Here is a 26,851-nt window from a genome sequence, read left to right on the forward strand (position 1 = left end):
AAACCTGCTGTCCATTGAAGCTCCTGTCCAATGACTGATTTGCCTAAATTTTACTGTGACCAAAATAAACCAAACCATTTTCTTATACATGGAAATAAATAGAGGCCACGTTAGTTCAGGCCAGTCACTCGACTCGGTGCCAGCGTGGCTCTGCCCGACACCCAAAGTCCTTTCATAAACCCCCATAAAGACTCACTATCATGTAGCAGCCCATCTACACCCACCAGAAAACAGCTATGGAGTTCTCTCAGCCACAAAGCAACCAACAGTTATTTCCAGCGTGAAGTCCACTCTTACTTATCTTGTTATAAGTCCCCCATGAAACCTTAATGTTGCATTATAAGGTTGAGTCTAATAGAACGTCTCTGATGTGATGATGCAACTGGCATTTAAAATAAATATGTCACTTCTGAGAATTGGTGCCTAGTTAATCACAACGGTGGTAAAATCATCTAATGAATAGTCCCATCATCATAAAACCGCTATTATTACCCATTGTTACATTTTAATGCATAGATGCAGCCAATGGAGACTAGTGGCAGGGAATAGCTTCTGCATACAGTGTTTTGGTAACAAATTCTAACTTTTGTCTCACATTTATGGTTGCTAAAATATATATAAAAAAAAACAACAACAACAAAGCCGGTAGGTAATGTTGTTTATAGTGATTGCAGGTATGAAGGACTGATGGTAACCGAGGTGTCATAGGACAAAGCACTGCACATAATGATGGGACAGAGGCAGTATGTGCACTAAAATGGGAGCCTCTGGTTGTACTGGATCAGGAAATGCTGGTGGCAGTTGCAAAGTTGGAGAACAAAATGTAGTTTGAAGACACCAGGGTCATAAGATCGGTTGATATATGTCACTGACTTCCAGTCTTTTCACTATGGAGGCCCCCAATCAGAGGCTGCAAACCCCAGTCTTGAATTTGCATACCACGTATGTCATAGTTTGGGTTTTTTCACATATGCAAATGTGATTTTTACAACTTCAGAGCAACTTCAGAACATTAGGCCCACCTCTCAATAAGTGAGTTCTAAACCTGGGAATGAATGGATTCTTCCATGTGTCCAGTTTTTTTTATCCAGTTCCTTGTTGGTCAGTCAGCGCTATCACAGAGATCATCTGTATGGAAATGATGAAATTGTGCTTACCAGTTTCAGGTGGCGTTCAATGAGTGGCGCAAACAGCCCAAAGAGTCCTCATCAGGGTTCATTTCGACCTGGCAGAACGGACGTTGTGTCATTGGTATGAATGAAATGAGGAGGCGCTGGCAGCTCGGTACAGTAATGTCTGACAGAGGACTACATTCCACCACATTTATCATTGATTCATTTCCCGTTAGTGTACATGCCGTGCCAGTACCGCTTAATACTACACCCATATGTTTATGGCTCAGATTGCAGACTTCTTGTTGGAGGATGTGTGGCTGGATTTCTTATTGATGCAAGTGAAAGTCACATTTTAGGCATCTGCAGTGAATGCTTCTCAATGCTTCACACACAGATCCAATTAGAATGTAAGTCAATGGCGGCTCTGCTGGGTAAACAGCCCATGAAAACAAGCTGCAAGTCTGACTTTGTCAGAACAAAAAAGGCAAACGACATTAGTAATGAAATCAGCACAGCTTAAAAACTATATCAAGGCAAAACAGCTTGTAATGACTGTTGACTGTGTCGACTTATCAGGTACAGAAGGTTACTGACTTGCTTATGGTCGCTTAGCTGCACAGAAGCGGGATTTTAATGGATTAAAGAATTAGACCTGGCGGCGGTTCGGCATTGTGGAGGTGCGTTTGCGTGACAGAGCGCTGTTGTCGCCTTGTTTCCTCTGTCCACTGCTGCTGTGGGGTCACCGGGTCACCCTGATCAAACAGGGCTTACCTTTTAATTAGAGGCACCAGTGTTTACCTGCGTATGTGTGTCAGAGCGCTCAGACATGGTGAAGCAGAAGAAGTCACTCCCGGTAAACGATTTACTCTCGTCACTGTGTATGTTGCTCCTGCTTTGCTGCAGACACTATCGTTTCCTGCGTTCCTGCACATCTGGACTGTCTCTCCATCTCTCTCGCTCTCTCTCTCTCTCTGTCTGTCTCTGGATTTAGTCATGGCCATCTGTTCTTTTCCTGTAGCCACAGTGTTTGTCATTTAGAATTTAGATAAAGGAGGAGTCAGCGCCACTGACAGCAGATCTCGTAGATCGGCCCGTCTCTTTCTTTCTGCATCTCTCGCTCCCGTCGGAGCGCAAAAATGTGGAACCTGCAGCTGTTCTCATTAATGCACACATTATCAAGTGTGTACAGTCATGTGGATCAGACCGCAACGGCTGTGCATTGTAAGTGCGTGCCACTTATGTATAGCTACATATTCATTCATTCATTCATTCATTCATCGTCAAACTAATTTGAATATCTATATCATCAGTTTCTGTCACATGTTCCTGTCATTGTCTTGCATTACATTATATAACCATAAGTATAATTTGTCTGGTTGTGAGTGGGACTCAATGTAGATGGTAATCTCCAGGTTGTTGGGGTTTTTTTTTGTTTTTCAACAAACACTGTCCAACCGATCACTGCAATCTGAACATTTGACATTTTTTGGTTCTATTTACAGCAGATTTGTGTCTGTCACTGCTCATCCGTTCTCACTTTCATGTGCGGCCACGTTTGAGACAAATGAGATCCACTGTCTTCAAAATGTCCCTGCGCACACAGCCGAGCCCTGAGGGGGAGACTCAGAGACAGAGGAGGAAGAGGAGGAAGAGCGGAGCAGCGTCGAACAAAGCAGAAGGGATTAGCTCCACTTTTAATTCCGATGGCGAGTCCAGCTGCTGTTTTTTTTTCTCCTCTAAACATCCCTTCCCTCTCTTCCCTCTCTTCTCTCTCTCTGTCTCTCTCTTGGCGGCTGCTGTTTTTTCCGCTGCCCTAAAGCCAGGAGCAGGAAGTGTGTCCATGGCGACTGCAGGAAGTAAAGCCTCGGCTGGTCAGTCGCAGCCAGGTCTCCTCGACACGCAATCTCCTTTCAAATATCTTGCTTTGCATCTGAGCCCCAGAGGGTTTTAACTGTTGCACCTGTCAGAGCTTTTCCATCTTAATTGTGCACTAAAATTAACAATAAAATCCTAATTTCTTTGAAATCAATACATTTAGATGATACATATTCGATCTCTGGTGAATTTGTGAAATTTGAAGCCCAGCTCAGGGGTCATCCACATTTTTACTAGTGGATAATTTCCTTAAAAATTAGTTCCTTGTCATGTTGTTTGTGTTGAGAATAAAAGAAGCTCTTTTTTAAAAATCCTGTTTTCCTGAAGGCTTTCATGTTACATATCTGAGGCCTTTCCATGCTAATTTTGGATCACAATCAGTAAAATTCATATTTATCAATGTTTTTTTTGTCTGGAGTCACAGAGGAAGAGGCCCTGGGGCTATTCTGTCTACCTTTTGTTGGCCTTCCTCGCTGCAATGAGTGACACACTGTCCGGTTTTACTAATGAATCAATCCCTGTCTGTACACAGCAGCATGTCCCTCAGTACCTTTCTCAAACAAAACCACGCAAGACCATTTTCTCTTTTTCCACTCTGAAACACACTCTCGTTCGCATGTTTTTGAATTCGCTCCCAGGTTCATTCGGCAACAAATGCTTTGATTTATTGGCTAAAAGTCTGTTGTGGTGGTTTTTCCTCCTCTCCTCTGGTGACCTTTACCCCCCGGCTTCACACGAGCCCCGTGCCAAAACTTGAGCGGCATCTGTATGCAGGACACATCCACAGGGTGCCCACAGTGTGTGTGGAGTGTGTGGGTTGTGTTTATGTGGCGCTCCGGAGGATTGATTATTGGCTCTGCCTGCACAAAGGCTTCACCGATGCTGCTCTTCTATAGCTTTAGGAGAAATAAGAGGGAGGTATGATACCAGCCACAATATATATCAAGTGTAGAGAGGTCATGAGGTTCGACAAGATGAGAAAAAAGAAAACATGCATTGTACCCTTTTTTTAAATGTACAGTTTATGTTTTCTGGTTTCATATGATTTATATTGACATAGTTGCTGTTATCTTGTTCCCACAAAAACGTGAGTAAGTTTGAGTAACCTGAGCAGAGCGGACTCTCCTGGAGCTCAATCTTATGTCTGTTTTGACAACTTTGCCCCTCATCAAGCTCAATAAATTCCCCAGCATTGCTAATGTACTTTATAAGATTGCAAATATTAAAAAATTGCTGACACGGTTTCCAATAATCACTTCTTAAAACATGAAATGGATTTCGTAATGGACACATTATGATTTATTCATACCAGGGATGAGCCAAGAGTTAAGTTCTTCCCCTCATGGTGAATCACTCCAAAAGACTTTTTGCTTTTAACAGCAGATGTGAGATGGATTTTAAAAACCACTGTGACATTTATGAGGCTCGTACAGCGTGCCAGTTTTTTGTTGTTGTTGTTGTTGTTTGTTTGTTTTTTTCACAGCTGAGCGTGGCGCTGCCATCTGGTGCGAGTGTTTCTGCACGACTCAAATTAAAACACAATCCTGCCTTTGAAAGGTCAAACACAATGCTCCAAGGTTGTGCCATCCGCCCTCTCTCTGCATCAACACCACTGCCTGTGTGTGGCATCTGTTCTCTGCACTTCATTGGTTCTTTCACCTTCATCTTGCTCTTATTATCAAATGTATACATTACCTGAAGAAAATCAGTCAATAAAAGTTTGAAATATAACTGGTAGTTGAGTATAAATGAGGTAATTTGTATAAACAGTCTAAAGTAAAAAAAAAAAAAATTTATTATTGGAATCGGAGCAAATATTACATTAGAAAGAGGAAATGGTCATGAAAACACATTAAATTTGCCATTAGTGCAACAGAACAACTCAACAAATTGCTGCTTAAGTGTTGTACAACTGTGGCTGAAGAAAGGTTTGTCCAAATAGCATTTAAATGAATATTTGTCAGACAGGGTGGAGAAGATACAGAAGCGCTTCTTGAAATTAAAGGGTCTGGGTCGTTTTCCTTCCAGACGGCCTCGTGTCCAATGAGGCAGCGAGCACTGCCAGCATTTATCAGTTCAAAAGCCCAGAGCGATGCGAGAGCGAGCGAACGGAGAGAAGAGGGGGGAGAAACGGAGGGGTGGAGGAGGACGCGCTAATCTGGGGAGAAGCAGCGAAGCGCCAGAGAATATAGGCCACTGGCCCATTTTTTTCATTGAGGAGAAAAGAAGATTTACTGTGTGTAAAAATAGTGTGCTTGATTCAGATATCTTCATCATTTAACTATCAGTTTATCCACTATTTACTCTCCGGTTTGGTTTGTCCTCTTTTAAACGTTCAGCTTGTTTTGTTCCTTTCATCTGTCTTTTTTAATAAATAGGCAAGGCGAATCTGTGGTTCCCAGGACCCCCTTGGGAGGGCGCCAGAGATCAGAGTGGGGGCGTGGGGTTCAGTCTGCTCCCTGGCTACCGAAATTGGATTTGCATACGTTAAAGAAAACCACAAAAAGACACTTTCTAGAAACTAAAGCAGACCTGGGAAACTTCCCATTTCAAGGCTCCAGGTTTGGGTTATTATTGGAAGTGGGCGTGTCCACCAGTGTTTGGCTTCACTGTAAGGTTTCAGAAAATCAGAGTTGATTTCATCTGAGGAGGCTCCAGGATAGAAAATAAAGGTTGTTTAATTTTAACGCTCACCATATTTTCAGAATTATAAAGTTCTCTTTTTATTTGTTGTTTGACATGAGACTTACGAAGCAGCGTATATAGTAAAATATATGTCTACATACCACGTGGGACCACTAGATGGCACTGTATGACAACAGAATGCTGCTACAGTGCCACTGAAAATCTTCCAATACTGCCATGTTTAACTGAATTTACTCCAAAAATGTATAGATTATGCATCAGGAAACAGAAACGGAGCATCAGGAAGAGTACATCTCAAAACAATCTGTGTCTTGTGTGCTACAGAAGCAGCTTGTCCAGTCATACAATTCCACTTTGCACCACAAGGTGGTATTGACGTCGGTCTTCAGCACTCAGTAAATGCGCCAATGTATTAAGCTGGGAATCATTAACTACAAAAGCTGCTAAATATTCTCACTCCCACTCACAAAACTGCCATTAAAATAAACATTTAGTTAACATTTTAGTTATTTATTGAGTTTAAAAAGAAGACAACAACAAACTGCAGTATTTCAAGGGAAATGTAGGAATGCAGACCTGACGTTGAATTGGTAAAATATTTTTTTTTCCGTCAAGGACGCGACACTTCCTTAGACAACAGTGGCAGCCCAGATTTAACTTTCCATATAAGATTGTGAGCTTATAAGAAGTCCTTTGCACCTCTGCAGCTTATTTTCGAGTTTGCTTTCTGACTGAAAACTAGAGCTCCACTTCGACACCGACCCTGACTCTGTTGTCTGTCTGGCAACTTCTCCAGCTTTTTAGAAGACAAATCTCACTTCAGCCGATGATGGAGCTGTGCACACGTTTACACTCTAGCTTCATTTCACTGCAAATTCTTCACTCTTTCTTTGTATGCGGCACCAGTTTTGTTTTTATTTATACATTCGGTAGGAAATTCGATGACAGGCTTAACACCTGAACAACTTTAGGTGCTTCAACATTAGAATTTGATTGACAACTGTGTGTATGTTGGTGAAGCAGTTATTTGGTTTGTTTGTGTCCGAGCTGGGCCTTTCTCATAATTAATCTCATAATTAAATCATACTACTATAAGAGTTAGAGTTGGTACTCTGACGTAAGTCCTTAAGGTTGCGTAAATGTTTTTAAACCACCCAAAGCTTTGGAAAATGCTAAAAAACTATATATTAACTAAAATTCAAGTGTACATATGATTTATATATTACCAACAATAATAGTAATAATAATAATTTATACGCAAAAGAAAACTGTCCCCCAAAACCACTCGTAGAAGTATCTGTACACACTCACCGCGTGGCGTCGTGCCATGTCGTGTTTTGTAAATGTGCAAATATGCTCTTGATAAGCTCTGCATGCTCTTAACATCTGAATAGACATCACTATACCATACTTCATTTCGGCTGCAAGCTAGTGACAACGTATTGTGTCATGGACTGTGGCTTATATAATGTCTGAATTTGTTGTTTTCACTTTAGCACCTGTTGCCTGTTGCGTTAGCTATAAGCTTGTATCAACTCGGTTATCTGTTAAAGCTTGACTTTTCTTCCATTATTAGTATTTAATACGATATACACTGATGTTTTTGTGCACACTTGTTCTTTTGAACACAACCAGGTGCCTGTTCCCCCATTAAGGTTTTTTATTAAAAGTGTTTGTCACCTCAGTAGAGAAGGTTCTGTTGTTTGAGGCTGCACGCCAGTGGCAGCATAAGGATGGGAGACAAATCTGTTATTTCACATCATTAAACACATTCCTTGGCTTTTAATTAATGTATTTTTTTTTTTTTAGTGCTAGGTTTAGGCATAATAGCACAGATATGCGCAAATAAATGGCAGAATATGTAGGCTGAAGAAAAAGGCAATTAGTGTTGGGAGATGGTGATTTCTATATCATGTCGGGGAGGAGAGACTTCTGACCTGAGAATTGAATTTTGGAGGCGGACAATACTGCAACCTGCAACTGTGAGCTCTTCTGCCTCCCACTCTCCTGCAGCTCCTGCTGCTTCTGCACGATTGAGGACATATCCAGAGAGAGAGAGAGAGAGGAGAAGAAGCTTTACCTCCCCGAGAAGGAGTGTTGTGTGAAAACAAGAGGTAAATAGGGAGAAAAACAGAGCTTCACTGAAGAAGTGCTGCACCTCACTGCGCAGTCGTCTCAATTACGATCAGATTACATCAGGTAATTATATAATCTTTGGATCACGAGCTGGTTTAGAATAAAACTGCGAACGGTGGAGTCGTTCATGGGCGATTTAAAGATGGAGAGTGGGCGCGACTCCTACTCTCTGCCTCTCGGTCCATCGGAGTGAAAGCGATAAAAAGAAGGAGAGAAAAAAAAAAGGAGTGAAAGAGATGAGGAGAGGTTGTTAAAGGTCACTGAGATTTAATGAAGAAGACAGAGACGAGCTGTTCTGCCTGCACGAGTAAAAGATGCGGAGGAGAGGAGAAGAATGAGGAGTGAGAGAAAGTGTGCAGTGTTGTATTCCAGCCTTTACTATCTTTACTTTGGCACCCAACCCGGTATTTTAAAGACTTCACTGGTGGCTGTGCTCACATTTCTGTTTGCTGCTTCACTTTAGAGCTTAATACAGGAAGAGAGCAAAAGCAACCTACTTTCCACATCATTAGGCTCAAGAAGGGGAGCATTGTGGAGACATCTGCAGGGGGAATTGGATGATTTCTATCAAAGCAACGCGAGTTCACACCAAGATGTGACTGAAACAAAACCAATCAACAAATCAACATCATACTTTGTGACTGGTTGATGTGTTTATTCGTCAGTAGTGGGAATAACTTGAAAAACAGCTAGAAAGATGCTGTGTTGTTACTGTTTCGCTAAGCTCCTGTTTAGTGAAGGATCAGCACCTTTTTTAATCATGAATCAACATATTTGTCCTGATTGCAGGTGTCGCATCCATAGTATTACATCTTTGTAAATTTGCAATAATACATCAAACAAAAGCTCTGAAAAAGCTTATTTCATAACATCAGTGAACTGTATAAATATATTCATTCTAAAAATGACACGGCATCAAAAGATGGTGTTGATTGTAAATATAACCTTGATCTTTGTCAACTACCTCTCATAGACACGTGGGCAGCAACCAACAAGGTAATGAGGATTACTTTTCAATAGTTTTGTGAGAATAATAAAAGCAAACTGCTGTGTGATTCTTCAAATCTTTGATAAGTTTGATTTGATAAGCAAAGTGCAAAAAATTGTATTTGATGTTTTTAACTTATAGAAACACAGTCCTATTTATACAGGATTACTTTTTTTAATATACTGGATAATGTAACCCAACAATAATGTGATAATTTGAAAATACTGGAAGAAAGTTATTACAATAATAGCTGGAATATTTTATAACATCTTTGTCGGGTTGTTACATCATTTGTTTCATTCCAGTAGAAAAACATATTATTGGTTACGACACATAAACGCAGTAATAAATGGAGGCATTAATGATCAAGTATACGAGTGTAAATTGAAGTGGCTGACAATTTGAGGCGCCTGAGAAAAAAAAAAAACAGTGTGAGAGAGGAGGTGTGGGGAGGGGGGGGGGGGGACCAGTCTGGATATATTGTAAAGAAAACTGCAGAGCGGAGTCTGCGGCTCCTTCCACGTCGCTGGCAGAGAGATTTTTCAGCAGCTACCCTGGTGGTGTAGTTGCCATGGTAAAATCTAAAAGGCTTGTCTCTACGCTGGAGTCCAAACACAGTCGGCCAGCAGCGTGCGTGTGTGTGTGCGTGTTGAAGGAATGAGTGTGTTTTCTGACTTTTCAGACTCACCCCGCAGCACAGTGTTGCCAGATTTGACAGTTTTCTACCCAACTGGGCTTGTTTGGAACACATTGGGCTGGAAAAACTGCCACTACGAGCCCAGATTCTGAGATGTTTTTCACAGCATCAGGCAGGTTTTTAGAAAATAGCAATCATGCATTCATCTGAAGGGAATCAAATGCAAAGAGTTTGTCCTCGAGGACAAAAATACAACAGAAAAAGTTTATAAAAAACTCCAAAAACTATTGATGTTACATTTCATATTTGTAATTACATTTGGGAGAGGATGATTTGGCAAGTTGAACTACTCACTTTTTGGGTTTAACTAAAACAGCATTATGAAATTCAAGGAGCAAAAAGACTCATACTTTAGATGTAGATTTTTGAAAAATAAGTGTATGAAGAATTTGCCTGTCAAGATTTAGTCAAGAATCCAATGTCATTGTTACTGTAATAAAAAAAATTATAATAATTTGTTTAAGACTTAGCTGGTCGTGTACAGGCCTTGCATTCTTGCACTCTTTGTGAAAGTCCTATTTATGCTTCCACTTTATTATTTTGGTTACTGCAGTTGTAAAAGAGACGACAGAAGTCCAGGGCAAGGAGTTGTGTGCTCATGATATCATCTTTATAGATAATTTAATATGGTTTTCTAAAGAGGTTGTGATTTGTGCTGGTTGTGATTAAGTTAGGTGGGTTTTTATGTTGTGTTTAGGCTGAAAAGCATCTGTCAGATCTGGCAATCCTGTCTGCACACCCCGCAGATGCTCGTTTCGATTGAGATGAGAGTTATTTGGAGGACAAGTCAACATCTCAAATCGGTTGTTTCAATCCTCAAATGACTCCTACGTCCATCTTCGCTTTGAGGTTGGTTCAATCAGAGAATAAATGCAATTTCAATGAAAGGTTTGATATGTAGATCTTAAGTGGATGGTTTTATCCGCAGGTATCGAAGGACTCAATTTCTTAGTTGTACATTGTTAAGTGATGTTTCCTCGTGCCATGTATCCCCCAGGTGGTTCATCAGACCACGTCGTCTTGTATCATGGGCTTTCTGTGCAGTGATGTTGTTAGTAGCGAACGTTAGTCATTGTGCCTGCACTGTGGCTCTGCACCCACATACACAAAAACTGTGTGTATTCTGACAACTTTCTATCTGACCTCACTGAAGTGCATCGATAAACATTTACTGCCCATGATCCTGCCTCTCGTTTATAGACATTTCTGCCCTGAAACCTCTTTTCGCTGCATCCCGACCTCTGCAGACTGATAACAAGTCACAAGTGCAACAAAGCTGGCGCTGTTCTGACCCGGTCATCTGGCTGGGAAAATGTAACGTATACAGAAAACAACTTTGAGAATATCATAATAACAACTTGCTTGCTTATAACAGATGGTGTTATTCACGTCGCATGTCAGTGGTTATAATGTTATGGTGGATCAGTGCGTTAAAAGGGAGACAGAGGAGACAGTGTGTAGCAGAGCTATTGATCATATATGACTGTCATCATGCCACGGTAGAGAGATCAGGACACTCGCATAGTGTCTTTGTAGTGTGTGTGTGTGTGTGTGCAATGTTTTTTTTCTATTATGTCGTGAAGTTCTCTGTTTTCAAGCAGCTTTCCCGAGCTGCACACAGACATTTAAGCGTAGAACTACAGATTGTTCTGATATTCAAACATTCGTTACGTCAATCATCCCGTGACACTTTTTTTTTTGGAATCTGAAAGAGGTGTGAAGAGTGTGAGGTGAGGTGTGGGGGGTGGGGGGGGTGGGGGGTGAGGGTGGTGGTGGCCTCTGCCCTGTCGCTAGGTAACAGTCTCCGGGCCTAAAGGCAAAGCCAGGCCTGGTTGCCGTGGCAACGTCATTGGTGTGGAGGGCGAATGGAGTTTTGGTGGTTGCATTGTATTGTTTGTGTGTGTGTGTGTGTGTGTGTGTGTGTGTGTGTGTGTGTGTGTGTGTGTGTGTGTGTGTGTGTGTGTGTGTGTGTGTGTGTGTGTGTGTGTGTGTGTGTGTGTGTGTGTGTGTGTGCCAGCACAGAGGAGCATTCAGCAGCAGTGCAGTAGTTGAACCAAATGAAATGAGAATTTGGTGAATATGAGGCATTTATTGGAAAATAAAATAATATCTTTGATCTTGGCAGCCGCCCGGGGATAAAGTGAGATGAGTTATTTCCACAGCTCTCGGGAAAAAGAAAGATGTCGTCTTCACCTCACGGTATCTTCAATCATCCGTTTCATAGAAAGTGTGGATCAGTTTTTCTCCCCGACACAATACACATGTTCAGGACATGATCTAATATATTGTTATTACGTAACTTTATTTTATTACACCTCCAGCCATTTTCTATACCCTTTAATCCTGCTCAGGGTCGCGGTTATTAAACATCAAGTAAGTGAAGGAGGGGAGAGTGAAAGTAGGCGAAGATAAATGGGGAACATAAAATAGCAGAAATGGGAGAGGAGTGTGTCGTGTCTGGATGTATAATGGACCGATTGCGTCATGTGAAGCGGCAGACTAAAGGGGGAAGAGGGTTAATAGTTTAGTCATTGAGTGGAGGAGGAACGCTTCCATTTACATTGAGAGCTATGGCGGGAGCTCGTCATGACAACACTGGTGAATCGGTGCACAATAATTAAAGCATGAAACGTGGAAGAACTGAATGAAAATGAGAATACATGCCGGCCCGTCACTCATTCATTGGTTTTCATTAGTTGAGAACTGACTGCTCTTTGGTTTTTAATTCTGAAGGTGCAGCCATGTGGCTGGGAGGGTTTTAAAATGGTCTTTATACCTGAAACCTCCAAGTTTCATTATTGAGATAAAAAACATTTTTTTTTAAATTTGGTTCAATTGTGGCTGCAGAGCTGCTCTCTCTCTCTCTCTCTCTCTCTCTCTCTCTCTCTCTCTCTCTCTCTCTCTCTCTCTCTCTCTCTCTCTCTCTATGCTTATCTGTATGAAAACTACATCTGCATGCTGGAAAACGTCGAATTGCACAAACACTTTTGTTCTTGACACCTGTTTCTTTCCTCTGGTATCTCCAGAGCTCTCTCACAAAGTTAATGTATAAAAAACCTTGAACACTGCGAATAAGCCATAAGACTTAGTCATGATAATTGCAGTGACACTTTCTGCCCCTCTCTCTCTCTCGCTCTCTCTCTCGCTCTCTCTCTCTCACACACACACACACACACACACACACACACACACACACACACACACACACACACACACACACACACACACACACACACACACACACACACACACACACACACACACACACACACAGGGACAGAGGAGCCAGCAGACAAAAGCATGTTTGTGTTCATGAGAATGTGAAGCACAGTGGGTCTCTATGTATGGACGCAGTGTCAGGCTCGTCCCAGAGAGACCGGGGAGTGGTGGGGGGGTGAATTAGAAGGGGATTTCACACACTCTTTTCCTTTGAGCATGGCTGCAGTGTTTCAGATATGTTTTTGGAATCTGAATCTGAACATGTCCCCACTGTGGCACAAATAAGGATTATCTTATCCACATTTCCCTGCAAGTTTCTGTTTGTATTTGTTTGCATGTGTTTGCAGAATTGTTCCTATCAAGTTCTCAGTCAGCTCTCATGCATAAACATTTCTTTTCTTTGTTTTGTATTTTTTACCTCTAACTAGTGACATAAGGAAACATTGGCATATGTTTTCTCATTTAGATTAAAGTTATGACAACTTTTCTCCTCGATTTTGACATGAAAACAAAATAAATCCACTTTTAATTAACTCAGGGTAATTTTTTTAAGCTTGGTTTAGGTAGTTACAGAAAATGATTGATGACTGACAGTATAGCAAAATACTGTTCTTGTAAGAATTCAAATGTATAATTTCTTAATTGATATAGAGTACAATATAAAGACATGTATTCTTACATGAAGCTAATATTGATGCTTGTGCACAGAAATCTCTACTCTGCATCACAATTTTTGATTAAATCCCTTCATGATTTATAACTTCTGCACAAAAAAGTACATTTTCAAAGATATTCAATTTTCAAGAACAGAAGGAAATGTCAACAGTCAACGATAAAAATCTATTATCACTTGAATTGGTCAGAAAATTTTATGATTGTGTTATCTCAACTGCATTTTTGTGGCAAACCCATAGCAATTATATGAGGATAGGTTCTTCCTTCGTGATCTAACATTAGTCTATATACTGTATATTTCAAAAAACAACTTTTTTCGTCACTTTAAAGTGTGGCCAATCGCACACATCTTCAAACTCGTGGCTGGGAAAACGTTAGAAGCAGCAGGAGAGAGAGCTCTGCAGAAAGACGAAATGTTGCCACTTCATCCATTGTTGTGCGTTTTTTTTTTTGTCCTCCTATTTCTCCTTTAAAAGTACACAAAAGCAGCGCCAGTCCATTGTGGTGCAAAACAGGGACCGAGCAGTGCGACCTGGGTCGAGAGAGGAGGTTTACACACACACACACACACACACACACACACACACACACACACACACACACACACACACTCCCACACACACACACACTCACACACACACACACACACACACACAGTGAGATGAGCTAAGGAGCATATTCCTGCTCTCTCCTCCCACATGCGGCTCTGTAATGATTGAGCAAGATGAATTGGTTAGAGAGGGGATGAATGTGACATTTAATACTGAAATAACACAACACAACACACACACACACACACACACACACACACACACACACACACACACACACACACACACACACACACACACACACACACACACACACACACACACTGAGTAAAAGCGCCCTGTCATCACTGTGCTCTCGCCCTGAGGCTCAGATCGTGGTTCAGACAATCCGAACCAAATGCCACCATGAGCCATTAGAGAACAGACAAACAAATCTGACCTTAAATCAGCTGCTGGGACAATTACATTAAGTCGTCACATCTCCTGTAGCATTCTGCACCATCCCACTCATCACACGCTACTTTACAGACACTTGACTCGTTGATTGTAGAGCATTTTGCAATCATTAGAGTTATTAGGTGTAAATTCTCTTTGTTTAACTTTCAGATTATTTATTAAGACAAATTCAGCAGCGTCTTTGACTGAATGAACTCTACCCTCAATAATGTCAGTCATCCATTTATGGGGAAGATATAATGAGTTCAAGGTCCACCTCTCTGCTATGGCGTATCAGCCCCCATGCATATGCCCCTGTGTGAAGGCTAAGACGATTAAGTGCAGATAGTATTGCTGCACAGTGAGATGATGGTGCTTTAAAAAGCAAAGCAGACTGTGAAGCTCTACAGCCGAAGGGCGCCTTCTGGTGGCAGGGGGAGGCAACGACAGCCGGGCTATATAGGTCACCCCACTCATCACGCAGCTCTTCTGGGCTTTCTGTACAGCGTGTTTATCTGCGATGAGACGGAAGGGATCAGAGGCAGACAGAGTTTCGTGCCAGTGCCCATGATGCACTGCACAGAGCAGCAGCCTCTCGCCAGCTGCATGGATGCCAGGGACGTGGGGGATCAAATGAGCAGTGAGTGTTAAACGCATGTTTCACGCTGTGGAGCCCTTGCACAGGACCGATTGAAAGGATGCAGTCCCGATGCAACTTGTATCAAAGTTGTTGAAGTGTCTCCTGAGCGAGGCGCCGGGTCCAAATCAGCTCGGACGCAGCTGCTGCTGCTGGGTGACCTTAATCATTTCCATGAAGCTAATCTGCTGCCTTATTAAACTCTCTACATGCCGGGGATGTCTCTCCAGGACAGGGGAAGTCCTGAGGCACAATGTGAGAAAACCGTGGGGTGGAATCTCAGCCAGTTTTAGACGGCGAATGCTAATGATTATTTAAACCAAATGGAGACTGCAGTGAATCAGTTTTTTTCCGTTTACACAGCCATGGATCATAGTGGCCATCATCTGCCCTTACCCAAAGTCAGCATGTACCCTGGACCACTCACCAGCCAATCACAGTGAGACTATAAACACAGAGAGACTATTACATCCACACCTGCAGTAAACTTAGGCCAAGTTTTTGAGTTCACACTCGAACTTTTAACTTTTCTTAATATGATGTCCGTTTTCATGGAAACGGCAAACGCTGAAAATGATGTAGGTTTCCTGTAGGGCCACTAGAGGGTACTGTTGGTTTATTTTTGTAATCAAACAACACGTTCAAACACTCAAACATTCAAACAATGGAACAGATTATTAGACGTCAGTCGTCTCTGTTACATGTTTCTGTTACATTCTCACACAGTCCAGTTCAGGAAACAAACGTAAATTAATGCTGGGAAAAGAACCATAGTTTTGCATTGTTTTGAACCCATACATGCAAACTGAGGAAACATTTTTTCTTCCTTCTTAGTAAAAACTGAACATTTTCAAACCACTATCTGCTTCTGCTTCTTCTTTGAACCTTTCTGTCTTTTTTTTTTTTCTTCACCAGCTGCCTCCTTCTGAACAGTACCTCTCATCCCGACAGAGAAAAATTCTCGGTTTTTGTGTTTGTAACCTTAACCGAGTTATCTCGATGGCACTCATTCCTTAATGCCAGCCTGGTCTTTATCTGCTGAAAACGTGAATGTATGCTTCCCAGTGCAGGTCAAGACATGAATAAAGCCAAAAGTACAGATTCAAAGAAATGTTTCTCTTAAAATAAGTTACTGAAACTTGTAGGAGAGCAAAATGTGAAATGCAGCCATGCAAGAGGCAATGTAACTAAATGTGAGATCCAGATTTTCTTCTCATTTGTTGTTTAATTTAAGTGGAAATGTTAAAATTAATTTGGAAATGTGATTCTTAATATAATTGATTGTGTAGAACTCAAGAATAAAATCAATTTTCAGGGAGAAAATAATCAAAAATATGAAGAATGAAGCTGAATAATTTAAATAAATGCCAAAGCTTAAGAAGAAATCTAAATATTAGATATTGGATACCATTTGGTATCCAATATCCATTTGATACCATTGGATAACATTTTCTATTCAGTTCAATTAGATGATATACTGTGGGTATGTCAAAGGAATAAAATATAAGAAGAATGTAGTGAAAATACAATCTGAACAACAAAGTGAAAGCAGTTTATTTTATGACACGGATAAAACTGTTACTTCAAGTTGAATTATCATCAATCTAATATTTTTAAAAACATCAAGCACAGATATCAATTTTAAATTGAAAATGTCACAAAAAAGTCAATTACATATCAATCTGGACTTGTTTTCCTCAAAATAATCTCCCTTATTAATTGTTAACTTGTAATTTGAGATATAATGTATTGAAAACAGGTGAAATAAGCTGACAGTTGCATCAGCAAACAAACACCTTCCAGGGAAGATCTTCTGCTATTAACATCTCCCCCATACCTTTTGGTGTCATTTCAACTGTTGCCTCTCGGAACAATGTATGGTCTTATCCTGCGAAATAAATATGAGCTGAAGAACAAAAAGTGAATGTGTGACTGACGTCCTGCTCTGGATGAACGGATCTGCCCTTTGGGACGTTATTCGCTAACGTTCAGACAGTCTTACATCCCATTTTATCCTGTTCTGTCTCTGAGATTTGTTGTGCTTCTTAAGCCCACCCTGAGTGCCGTATGCTATTGTCATTAGCCGAGATTTCCGAGACATTTTTACACAGTTGACTCTGGGAAGTAGGTGGGCCGTGGCTCATAAAGCAATCTAGCAACTCCAGGTTGAATTCAGCTTCTGTTCTTTGTTTCCTCGAGTTTCTTTCACCTCGGTTTGTAATTCAAAGCGTCGCTCACTCCGTCCGTTTGTCTCCTACCAGAACATGGCGGAGTACAGCTCTCTGCTCAGCGACCTGTCTGAAAACATCACCAACGAAGACTTGGAGCAGCTCAAATCAGCCTGCAAGGAAGACATCCCCGAGGACCAGAGCAACAACATCACCTCCTCCAAGGAGTGGTTCAGCTACCTGGAGAAGAACGACAAGCTGGCCCAGGGTGAGGCGCACAAACTCTCTCTTAAGTTGCATTTCATCGCACGAGAATGAGGCTTCCTGGGTAAACACGCCGCCTCCCCTGCAGATAACCTGTCGTACATCGAGCACATCTTTGAGATCTCACGGCGGCCGGACCTCCTGACGAGGGTGATTGAGTACCGCACCACCGTGCTCAAGATCTCAGAGGATGATGAGATCGACACCAAGCTCACGCGCATTCCCTCGGCCAAGAAATACAAAGGTGTCACACTCTTTCAGACACATGCACTCACACGTAGTAGTCATATTCAGGTCCACTGCAGGATGTCGCTTCATCGATGTGTTGAGTTTTCCTGCATTTTATTGAGAGGGGTTTTATTAAAATCCCGTCTCGTCCAGCTTGACACCATCAGTCCTTCTCCTATACCGTTTAATCCTGTGCAGGGTCACAGGGCCTTGGAGCCAATCCCAGCTTAGCATGGGCGAGGGCAGGATTCACCCTGGACAGGTCACCAGTCAGCTTAACACCACTGCAAGCTATATAAAAAAAAAAAAAACTCCAAAGTTAACGTTTGGTTCAATGAAAACTTTTCTGATGATGACAATAAAGATTAGAAACTATTACCTTTATGAAAGCAGCATTTATGGGAGAGCTGATGTACTAGAATAGATCGCGGAAGTTTGTGTTAGTGTCCCTAAAAATAGTCTATGAGGTTTGTCGGATAAGTCTATTTGCTGTATTAAAAAGAAACCTGAAGGAAAAAAACAATACAAAATATGTCCCTGGATTGACTTAATTTCTGCAAAGTCCAGTGTAGCTCTGCCCCTTAGTGGTCAAATAGAAAACTGTATAAGGAAAATGTATCAGGGTTTATGCTTAAATACCAAAAAAGTGGGATCAACTTTTGCATGCAAACCAAATTCACCCAGTCTCATAATACCATTTTCCCACCACTAGATGGTGTAATGAGTCACTTTACAATTCAGTGTTTCTCCAGTACAATAAGTCAAATCAGTAATAGCGTTAAATAGTTATGTGTGTAAATGCTTTCGAAGAAAATTATGTTATAGTTTGTTAGTGTACATTTTTTGATACTTTATTTTAGTTATTTTAATGCATTTATTAGGTATTTCTATCACTTTTGCTATTTAATACTATCATGCTGCATATTTAAGATTGTGATTAAATGTGTCTTTCTGTTCCCCTTCCTCTGCTCTCTCTATTTAATACACCACCGCTAAAACAAAAAGACATCATCCGCCAGCCATCCGAAGACGAGATCATCAAGTTGGCCCCGCCCCCTAAAAAAGTGTGAGGCCTCCATCCATCAACCGGATCTTTGCACCTTGATTTCTTCACTCCTGGCACCCCAATCGACCGACCAACAAGTTCTGACCGACTCCATCGCGCCCCTCTCACCCGCTCCTCACCCCGCCCTCACACACGCCTCCACCCCTCCCTCCCCCGCAGCATCATGACGCAGAACAACGCAGGCAGCCATCTACAGAGCGTCCAATCAGATCGTAGCAACGCAGCCCCGTGGGGATGAGGGGCTGCGGAAATACACAAAAAAGACACTGCAAGTGGAAATCCTTAGACGGGCCGACCGTGTGTGTGTGTGTGTGTGTGTGTGTGTGTGTGTGTGTGTGTGTGTGTGTGTGTGTGTGTGTGTGTGTGTGTGTGTGTGTGTGTGTGTGTGTGTGTGTGTGTGTGTGTGTGTGTGTGTCAGTCAGTCAGTCAAAAACCATGCCTCCAAACTTCGCACTCAACTGAAATGGCCGTTACCAGGATACAGTTCGGCGTTTGTCCATTTCAATCATCTTGATTGTGGAGAATCGGCCAAAAATTCTAATTAGTGGACTGAAGACTGCAATCTGGAATCAAATCGAGCTCATTTGTACTATTGAGTATGTAAGGGAACCACACTGTGGCTCAAGATGACAGGAAGGAATTTAATCTCAAGCTCATACATATGTGGTTTATTGCTTGTCTTAATGTGCAGCTGCATTCATGATTTGCGCCTGTTGTTTCGCAGAAGCTTTGCCAGGCTCCAGCTTCGTTTGACTGTTTTCTCAAAAGCAAAACATAGGATATCTTGCGGAGGTAAAGATTGAACAAACCCGCCGACCCGCTGCTGGAGGTCTCAGTCTTGGTATGAAGATTTCTCTGAATGTCTAACTAATCCGCCAGATTTATTACGGATGACAATATTTAAAGGTTGTCAAGCTGCCACCAGGTGGCAGCTTGCGGCAAAATTTAAAAGTTTCGTGCAAATTCCCTTTACCGTGACATACTTGATTACATCAAAGTCTAATATAGAAGAAAGTATCAGAAAAATTTCATAGAAAATATATGCCGATATTTACATTCAACCCATATAGAAAGAGTTATTTAAAGAAGATATTTACACAAGAAAGCAATTATTTCTATATGATGAAAGTTCCCTGATCACAGGTCTTATTTACCCGGGGACCAGATGGCATTAAAGTCACATTTTGTTTGAGCTGAAACAGACAAATAATATATAGAGATAAAATATAGGAGAAATAATATATTGAGAGAACTGGGGCTCTGGCCACAGATTACCAACATATGAGCAGAGTTACAACTAAAGTCTAATTTTTCTTTTCATCTCAGGTAAAAGTTTTCAGCGTCTCCATGTCGATTGTTTTCAGCTAAAAAAAGACCCTTTGATGTGTACAATGAAGTATATATTTTAACCTGTTATTTTGTGAAAACACAAAGACGAATGCTTAAAGGTGCAATGTGTGATATTTTAAGTCTGAAAACATCCCAAAATTGACTTTATTAAAATTCAAAAGCTCGCCAAGCCGAAACCATCTTGCAATACCACTTTCTGCCACAAGACGATGTAGTGAGCCACTTTTCTATTCTTTCTCTCTTCAGTATAAGAGCAGGACAATAAAAAGTACTGCAAATATGACAAGAGCTGAAGTTAAAAAAAGCCCAAAAACAATTAACAACAAATCCTTGAGAAACTCACTGCTGCCCCCAGAGCACAAAATTGTCACGACTTTAATCTTACATACTGTACTTTTAAACTTTTAAATTTTTATTTTTACTGGTTTCATTGCCATTTCATTTGATGCACTGAAAAAGAAAAGAAACACAAGTGACCCATGTGTAATTTCTCTTTGAAAGAAAGACAGACGAAGGCCACTGGAAGGGCAAAAGAAAACAAAAGATGGTGAAAGACATTTAAAAAAACTAAAAAAAAACTGGCATGCGATTTTAACGCGCGTTCATTATTGAAAATGTATATAACGTATATATTTTGACAGCGATCTCTTATACACACCACGGCTCATAACTATGCCATCCCTGCCATGCACCAACACAATAGCTAGCAAGACTGTTGAAATTAAACTATAATAACCGCTCTTTTGAACACTGTGTATCTCTTCTCCCCACGATAAAGCCTTAGCTCTTACTCTTAACCCCGAAATTTCTAAGAACTGTGAGAGGGAGTGCGGCGACGAGACAGGGGAATCGCTGCGAGTCAATCAAGAACAGCTCTTGTTTTTGTTTTTGTTTCTTTTTTTTTAAACGGGAGCAATGCTACTTTTATTCTGAAAATTTTGCAAAGGACTTCAGTGTCGGTTGTGTACAGAAAGTGTATGGTCTATTTCTGTACTTGTCTGTGTTTTCCTCCAAGCTATAAGATCAAAAATACAGAGGAAACCACATTTACAAAAAAAAAAAAAAAAAATCAATCGGTGTATGAGTAGTTACTTAGCCCCGCCCCTCAACCTTCCCGCCACATTCCCCTCACCGCCACGCTCCACTCCGACCCCAGTGCCAACGACCAGGACTTGTTATTTTTTTTCGTTTGTTCATTTCGGTCACGGTTTTTGTGATCTTTACTTTATTTTTGATTTTAATTTGTTTTTGTTCCTTTTGTATTGCTCAGTATGTGTTGTAGTGTTGAACTGATTTATATCCTATGCATTTGTAGGAGAAAAAAACAAAACAAAACAACAACAAAAAACTCTGCACTGTAACATATCCTCCCAACAAACCCACCTAATCTAAAGGACTGAGCTCTTTAGTCGTTGACAAGTCAGGGTGTCTGTTTCTGGCAGGATCCTTGTGCCGCATGCTGCCTGGATCCGCTCTCCGCCAGGGAACGTGTGCGTAAAAACAGGAGAGGGAAATCGTAACATACGTGTTTTCCAGTCTTCATTACATGAAATTGGTGGCGGGAAGAAGAAGAAGAAGGAGAAAAAAAAAAAAGTTAGACCAACAATACTGTACTACCTGTGTTCTGCTCTTTTGCAAGCAACGTCTTAACATCCGCTAGTCTTTGAGTGACTGCGATCTTTTACCAAGGTCTGCAAAACCCTGGACAATGTTTCACTGCGGGAAACATCCAGGCACAAATCAAGCTTTTTGTAGTACTGTTAAAGGAATAATCTACCCTAAGATATACTGACATCGTGGCACCCTGGTGTGCCAGCTCTGGGTTTGAACTGCCAGTGTTGCGCACATCAGAGGCCGAACGTAAAAGTTACAACATTCGCAGAAGTTAAAAAACGATCGACTTGCACAAGGAGTGCGTCGCTTCGTCGTCTGTGGATCCCGACGTCCGTTGTGTTTTAAACATTTCTGGCATGACGGCATCTGGATATGTGCACAGATCACTTCAGACTCGCTTTCCTTCGATTTCTTTTATTCCACTGCAAGATTACAACCAAATATAGGCCTGATTATTCTTAATTTGTAATTTTTTTTTAAAAATCTTGCTGTTTCTTTTTTTTTTTTTTCTTGTGATGTCGTTAGAGTATTTTCTCGGTGGATTTCCCCACCTGGTGTCCAGACTAGCCCACACCCGAGTGAAGCGGTGGCTGCCCTCCTTTAAAACTTTCAAACCACTGCATCTGTAAAGACCAAGAGCACGTCGTCAGGTAAAGGGAGGCACTCGCACTTACTGCTATGACCTGTGGGTGATGGTTTCCCCCCCCCCCCCCCCTCCACCCCCCACCCGAGTTAGAAAAAAAAGAGGAAAAAAAACCCAACATGTATTTTATCGCCACTTCTAGCACAGGAGGTTTAGAGCCACTGAATTCTTAATTTCTTGTTTTATTTTGATTCTCTAAATAGCAACTTGTGGATTTAGACGTTTGTGATTAGGTGATTTTTATTTTTCCGGTGATGGACTCATGTTAGCAACTGTGTGGTAGTTTGTTAGTCGTTTAACAGTAGATTGGCAAAAAGAGGAAAAACCCGACATTTTAGACAATTTGTTTAGTCCGGATAATTCGCATTAAATTGTGTGAACTTTTACTCTCTTTTTTTTCTTTCTTTTTAACGTCACCCTGACACCCATCTGACTACGTCACAAGGCGAATTATATGTTTCCTCTGTAGCCGTCGGCGCATAATATATCGACATATCAGTCACAAATGATGTCAAATTTGGATTTCCATGCAACAATTACATATCAACTTAGTAAATGCTGCAAAAGCCTACCAAGACAAATCAAGACGGACTCATGGAGGATAATTGTAACCCATCCATAAGCATGAAATACGTAGATGATGAAGACGCTGATGCTCGGTGAAGGTATTCGGCATGTGACGCTAACCATCAACTGAAATTAATTCAAATGTGTAACAGTTCCCTTAAGGATGAGACCGCGTTTTTGTTGTTGTTTCTCTTTCGTTGTATTAGTTTGTAAATATGTATTGTGGAAAATATATCACTGTGTTTGTTTTTAAATTGATTAATTTATTTAATGTTTATATATTGTTTGTTATTGTTTTGACATATACTGTTTTGTTTTGGGGGTTTTTTTTACTAACTGGAAGCAAATTAAGGGGCTGGCGATGCCGTGCTCAGTTAAAAACCATCATGCACCAATACTTTTCTATTTCATGTTATTCTCTTCAGTTACGTTTCGCTGTTGCAGCTTTTGAGTGATTGTTTTTACAAAGATGACAAAAAAAAGACTCATAAACTGTATTTACTGATATGTATGTAACATATTATGTTTTACTGTGTTGTGTTTGATCAAACGTGTCGTGGTCACTGCTTGTAAAGCGGTTTTCTTATTATTTTTTTTTATTCAGAGTTTCCAAATCATGACAAAAGATAAAAGGAGCCACAGATATCACAATCTGACGCACGATGCTAGATGCACTCATTTACGAAATGTGGATACACTATTCACATTTTTCTTATTTGAGTTTTCTACTATATTGAGCACGTTGATATATTTAAAGGTCTTTTTTTTTCAGAACGATAATAGAAGTCACAATTATTTCCCATAAAGCCCCAAAGTGTTTAATATTAAATAAATAAATATTAACTTAATATAATTTGTGAATATTAACGCCACAAACTAAATACAGGACTGGTGATTTTACCAAACTAAAATGCACAGCATAGTTAAAGTATAGTTTAAATATAGTTAAAATATCATCTTTATTAAGTTGCAAATGTAAGATTTTGTTTATAATTGGAGAAGACAAATTTCAGTATATATATATCTGAATAATTTAAGGATTGTTCAAAAATGTATATTAAGGGGAGAAATGTGGATTTTTTTTTTCTAGTCCCTCATAAATTCTGCCAATACATCTGAAAAAGATGTGTATTTTTATGATGTGACCACTAATCTGAATTGTTACAAAATAACAGACATTTAAGCTTATTGGCTCATTTCTCTCCTTTCACGATATATACAGTTGTCCTTTTTATCTTATAACAAGCTTTTTTTATTCAATATTAAACACTTGAGGCTCCTTCCTTTTTTCAGTTCTAAAAGTGGATTTAAGAGTGCATGTGAGGAGGCAACCGAGTGCTGAGAAGTTGGAGTTGTGAGGACGAGCCCGGGGGTGATTTTCGCTGTTTTAATTCCACTGGGACATTAGGAGGCATCACATGGCGAGTGTGTGAGGCCAAAGGCGACATCCAGTGTGAGAATATTGTTGTGAATGTGGCAGATCTTGCACAAGATTGCTGTACAATGTTGAGACAGTTTGTGGTCGTGAAGGGAGCAGGAGTTCTGAATGTCTGGTCAGTCACACCACGTAAAGCTGTGCAGCGTTTCTTTTGTTGTTCGCCTTTTCTTTGCTCGAGCTCTCTCACATAATTTTACGTGACGCTGCACAGCACCAGATAAACGTTTACATTTCGTGCACATTTAGCTTCTCATGATGTTTGTGGTGAACAATCTTTAGTTTGGGACTTTGTCGTTGGTGGTCAGATCAGAGGGCTTTGTTTTCTGAATTGTGTGTGTGGTTTTGTGGAAGTGATGTGTGTTTCCAGCAGTGGTGGAGGGACGTGGACCGTAACAGTAACACAATGCATTCCTGTGGTGTGGTTGTTCTTTTTTTTTTGTGAGGAGGGGGGGGGGGGGGGGGGGGTTGTTGGCAATATAACCAGAGATGCACAGTCAGGGGAGGCAGGTGAGCCAGAGCCTCATTATATATTTCCTTTTTATGAAAATGCCATGTTTCCCTGTCAAATTGTGAGGAAGCAGTGCCTCCCATTGACAAGTCAAGAGACAGAAAGTCATTGAAGACATATATAAACTCAAAATAATTACTTTTATGGCCTTTAAAAGAGCTGTTGTCTCACCTGTCGCCACCCGCACTGCACATCAGTGCATCTAACTCTACGTGTTATGTTGTGAAAGAATTTGTAGGTTAGGGAAGGTTTTTTTGTTTCTTTTTTTTTTTTTACTTTATGGGAGCATCAGATAGCGCTTGATGGTTCTGATCTTATGTGAGTGATGGAAGAAGTATCTCAAGACTCTGGAGAGTGGAAGCATGTGACTTCAGGTTCGGCCATTATCCCACGATTCCTTTGAGGTGTTTTGTGTTGATTCTTTCCTTTTCAGCTGCTAAATTGACTGTATTTGTTACAAGAACAAGAAAAAAATAAATAAAGAACTACCCACGAGGAAGATGGAGAGCTAGAGGAGCAGCTGTGAATCTAACGGATTTTAATCTGTGTAACATGTTTAATTGGACCTGTGTGTGTCACTGCCTCCAGAGTCGGCCGCTGGGGATGTTTTCTATCACGTTCTGTTCTTTTGTGAAGTTTGTAGTTTTTCAAATGGTGTAGCAAGTGGCAGGTGTGAGTCGATCCAGTTCATCCCGTTCGTCGCGGCGTGTTGCTCTTAAATAAACGTGACCATGTAGACTTACATCTGTTAGATATCGTGCACAACAGTCGATTTTTCGGTTTGAGACGTGATCCAGTTCTGTTCTCAGTGGCAAAAGAAAAAAGAAAAAGAAAAAAAAAAAAGAAACAGACATAGTTGTATTTTTGTTGTATTTTCTGCATTCAGCTCACATCGTTAACCCGTCGGATGCCATGGGCTCAATGCTGTTAGAAACTTTTTGCTAAGGTTTCCCCTCTGGTGGCGGCAAAAAGACGACGTACGTCAGGATTTGTTCTGCAGCGACTGCAACAAAATATGACATGAGGTATTTCAACAAATTCAAAGGTGTGGCTTTTTGTCATGATTTAAACGAGACTGAACAGAAATTATGCCATTTTGTCATTGTGCTAAATGAATATAAATATTATATATTAAAATATATTTGCTAACCAACACTGTGTTGCCTGGGGTTTATTTTCAACAGACTATGTTTACGAATGAAAGTCTTAGGGCTATTTTTTTTTTTTTCACTTGAGTACTGTTCAATCAGTAAAACTGTGATTGATCTTTTTTTTACTTTTTAACCACATTCTATTTAGAATACATTAACCTCTGAATCTGTTTTCACCACAATTAGTAAGATCACATTAAAAGTAATTATTATTTATTATATTTTTATGATCATAGAACCTGTGAAACACCAGTTAAAAATCCAATAATTTACGTGCTAAATGTATCTTGGCACTACCAGACAGTTTAACCCAATATGAGCCTTTTCCAAAACCTTTTCCACACTTTGGGCCCAAAGACTAATTTCCAAAAATAGAGAAATGAGTTACGCAGGTAGATTGACGGTCATATTAACACATTAAAAGCAGGTATAAAGTGGAAGTGCTTGAAATGCATTCATCTTAATGTTAAGTCTTTTTCACATAATTAGTGTTTATTCTCATGAATGGTGGCGGTTGATGTTCCCTCTGGTAGTGGGTGTGAAACTTTTGCGGCTCTCAGGATAATCACAATTAATGATTCGATTTGAAAACCTTCGGTTTTGGCAGGAAACATTTTTTTCTAAAAGCTGAAAACTCCACAGTGACAGTTTCTTTTTGGTGCATGCTCATTCAGACAACACAAAAACCTCAGAGCTGCTGCTGCTCTTAGTGTGCTGCAAATCATTCAAAACGTCCACCACACGTTTTTCACATTTTCACTCACAAACATTCAGAGGTGATGTCAAATTGAATAAGAAATGAGGCAGTCGAGGTGAACGAAAATGAAAAATAACATTTTATTTCCAAAAGTCACAGACTTTCCATGAATATGATGTGTTT

General features: G+C 40.5%; 1 protein-coding gene across 1 annotated transcript in view; it reads left to right on the forward strand.

The window, feature by feature from the left end:
• Positions 1-24,722, forward strand: part of pea15 (proliferation and apoptosis adaptor protein 15) — a 47,734-nt gene extending 23,012 nt beyond the window's left edge. The window contains exons 2-4 of the mRNA XM_080519124.1: positions 17,236-17,410; positions 17,495-17,650; positions 18,640-24,722. Of these exons, the coding sequence (XP_080375250.1) occupies positions 17,239-17,410; positions 17,495-17,650; positions 18,640-18,704 (393 nt within the window). The 5' untranslated portion in view covers positions 17,236-17,238 and the 3' untranslated portion in view covers positions 18,705-24,722. The remainder of the gene's footprint in view (positions 1-17,235; positions 17,411-17,494; positions 17,651-18,639) is intronic.
• Positions 24,723-26,851: the final 2,129 nt, after the last annotated feature.

The sequence above is a fragment of the Blennius ocellaris genome (assembly GCF_963422515.1).
Source record: "Blennius ocellaris genome assembly, chromosome: 23".
Classification (NCBI taxonomy): Eukaryota; Metazoa; Chordata; class Actinopteri; order Blenniiformes; family Blenniidae; genus Blennius; species Blennius ocellaris.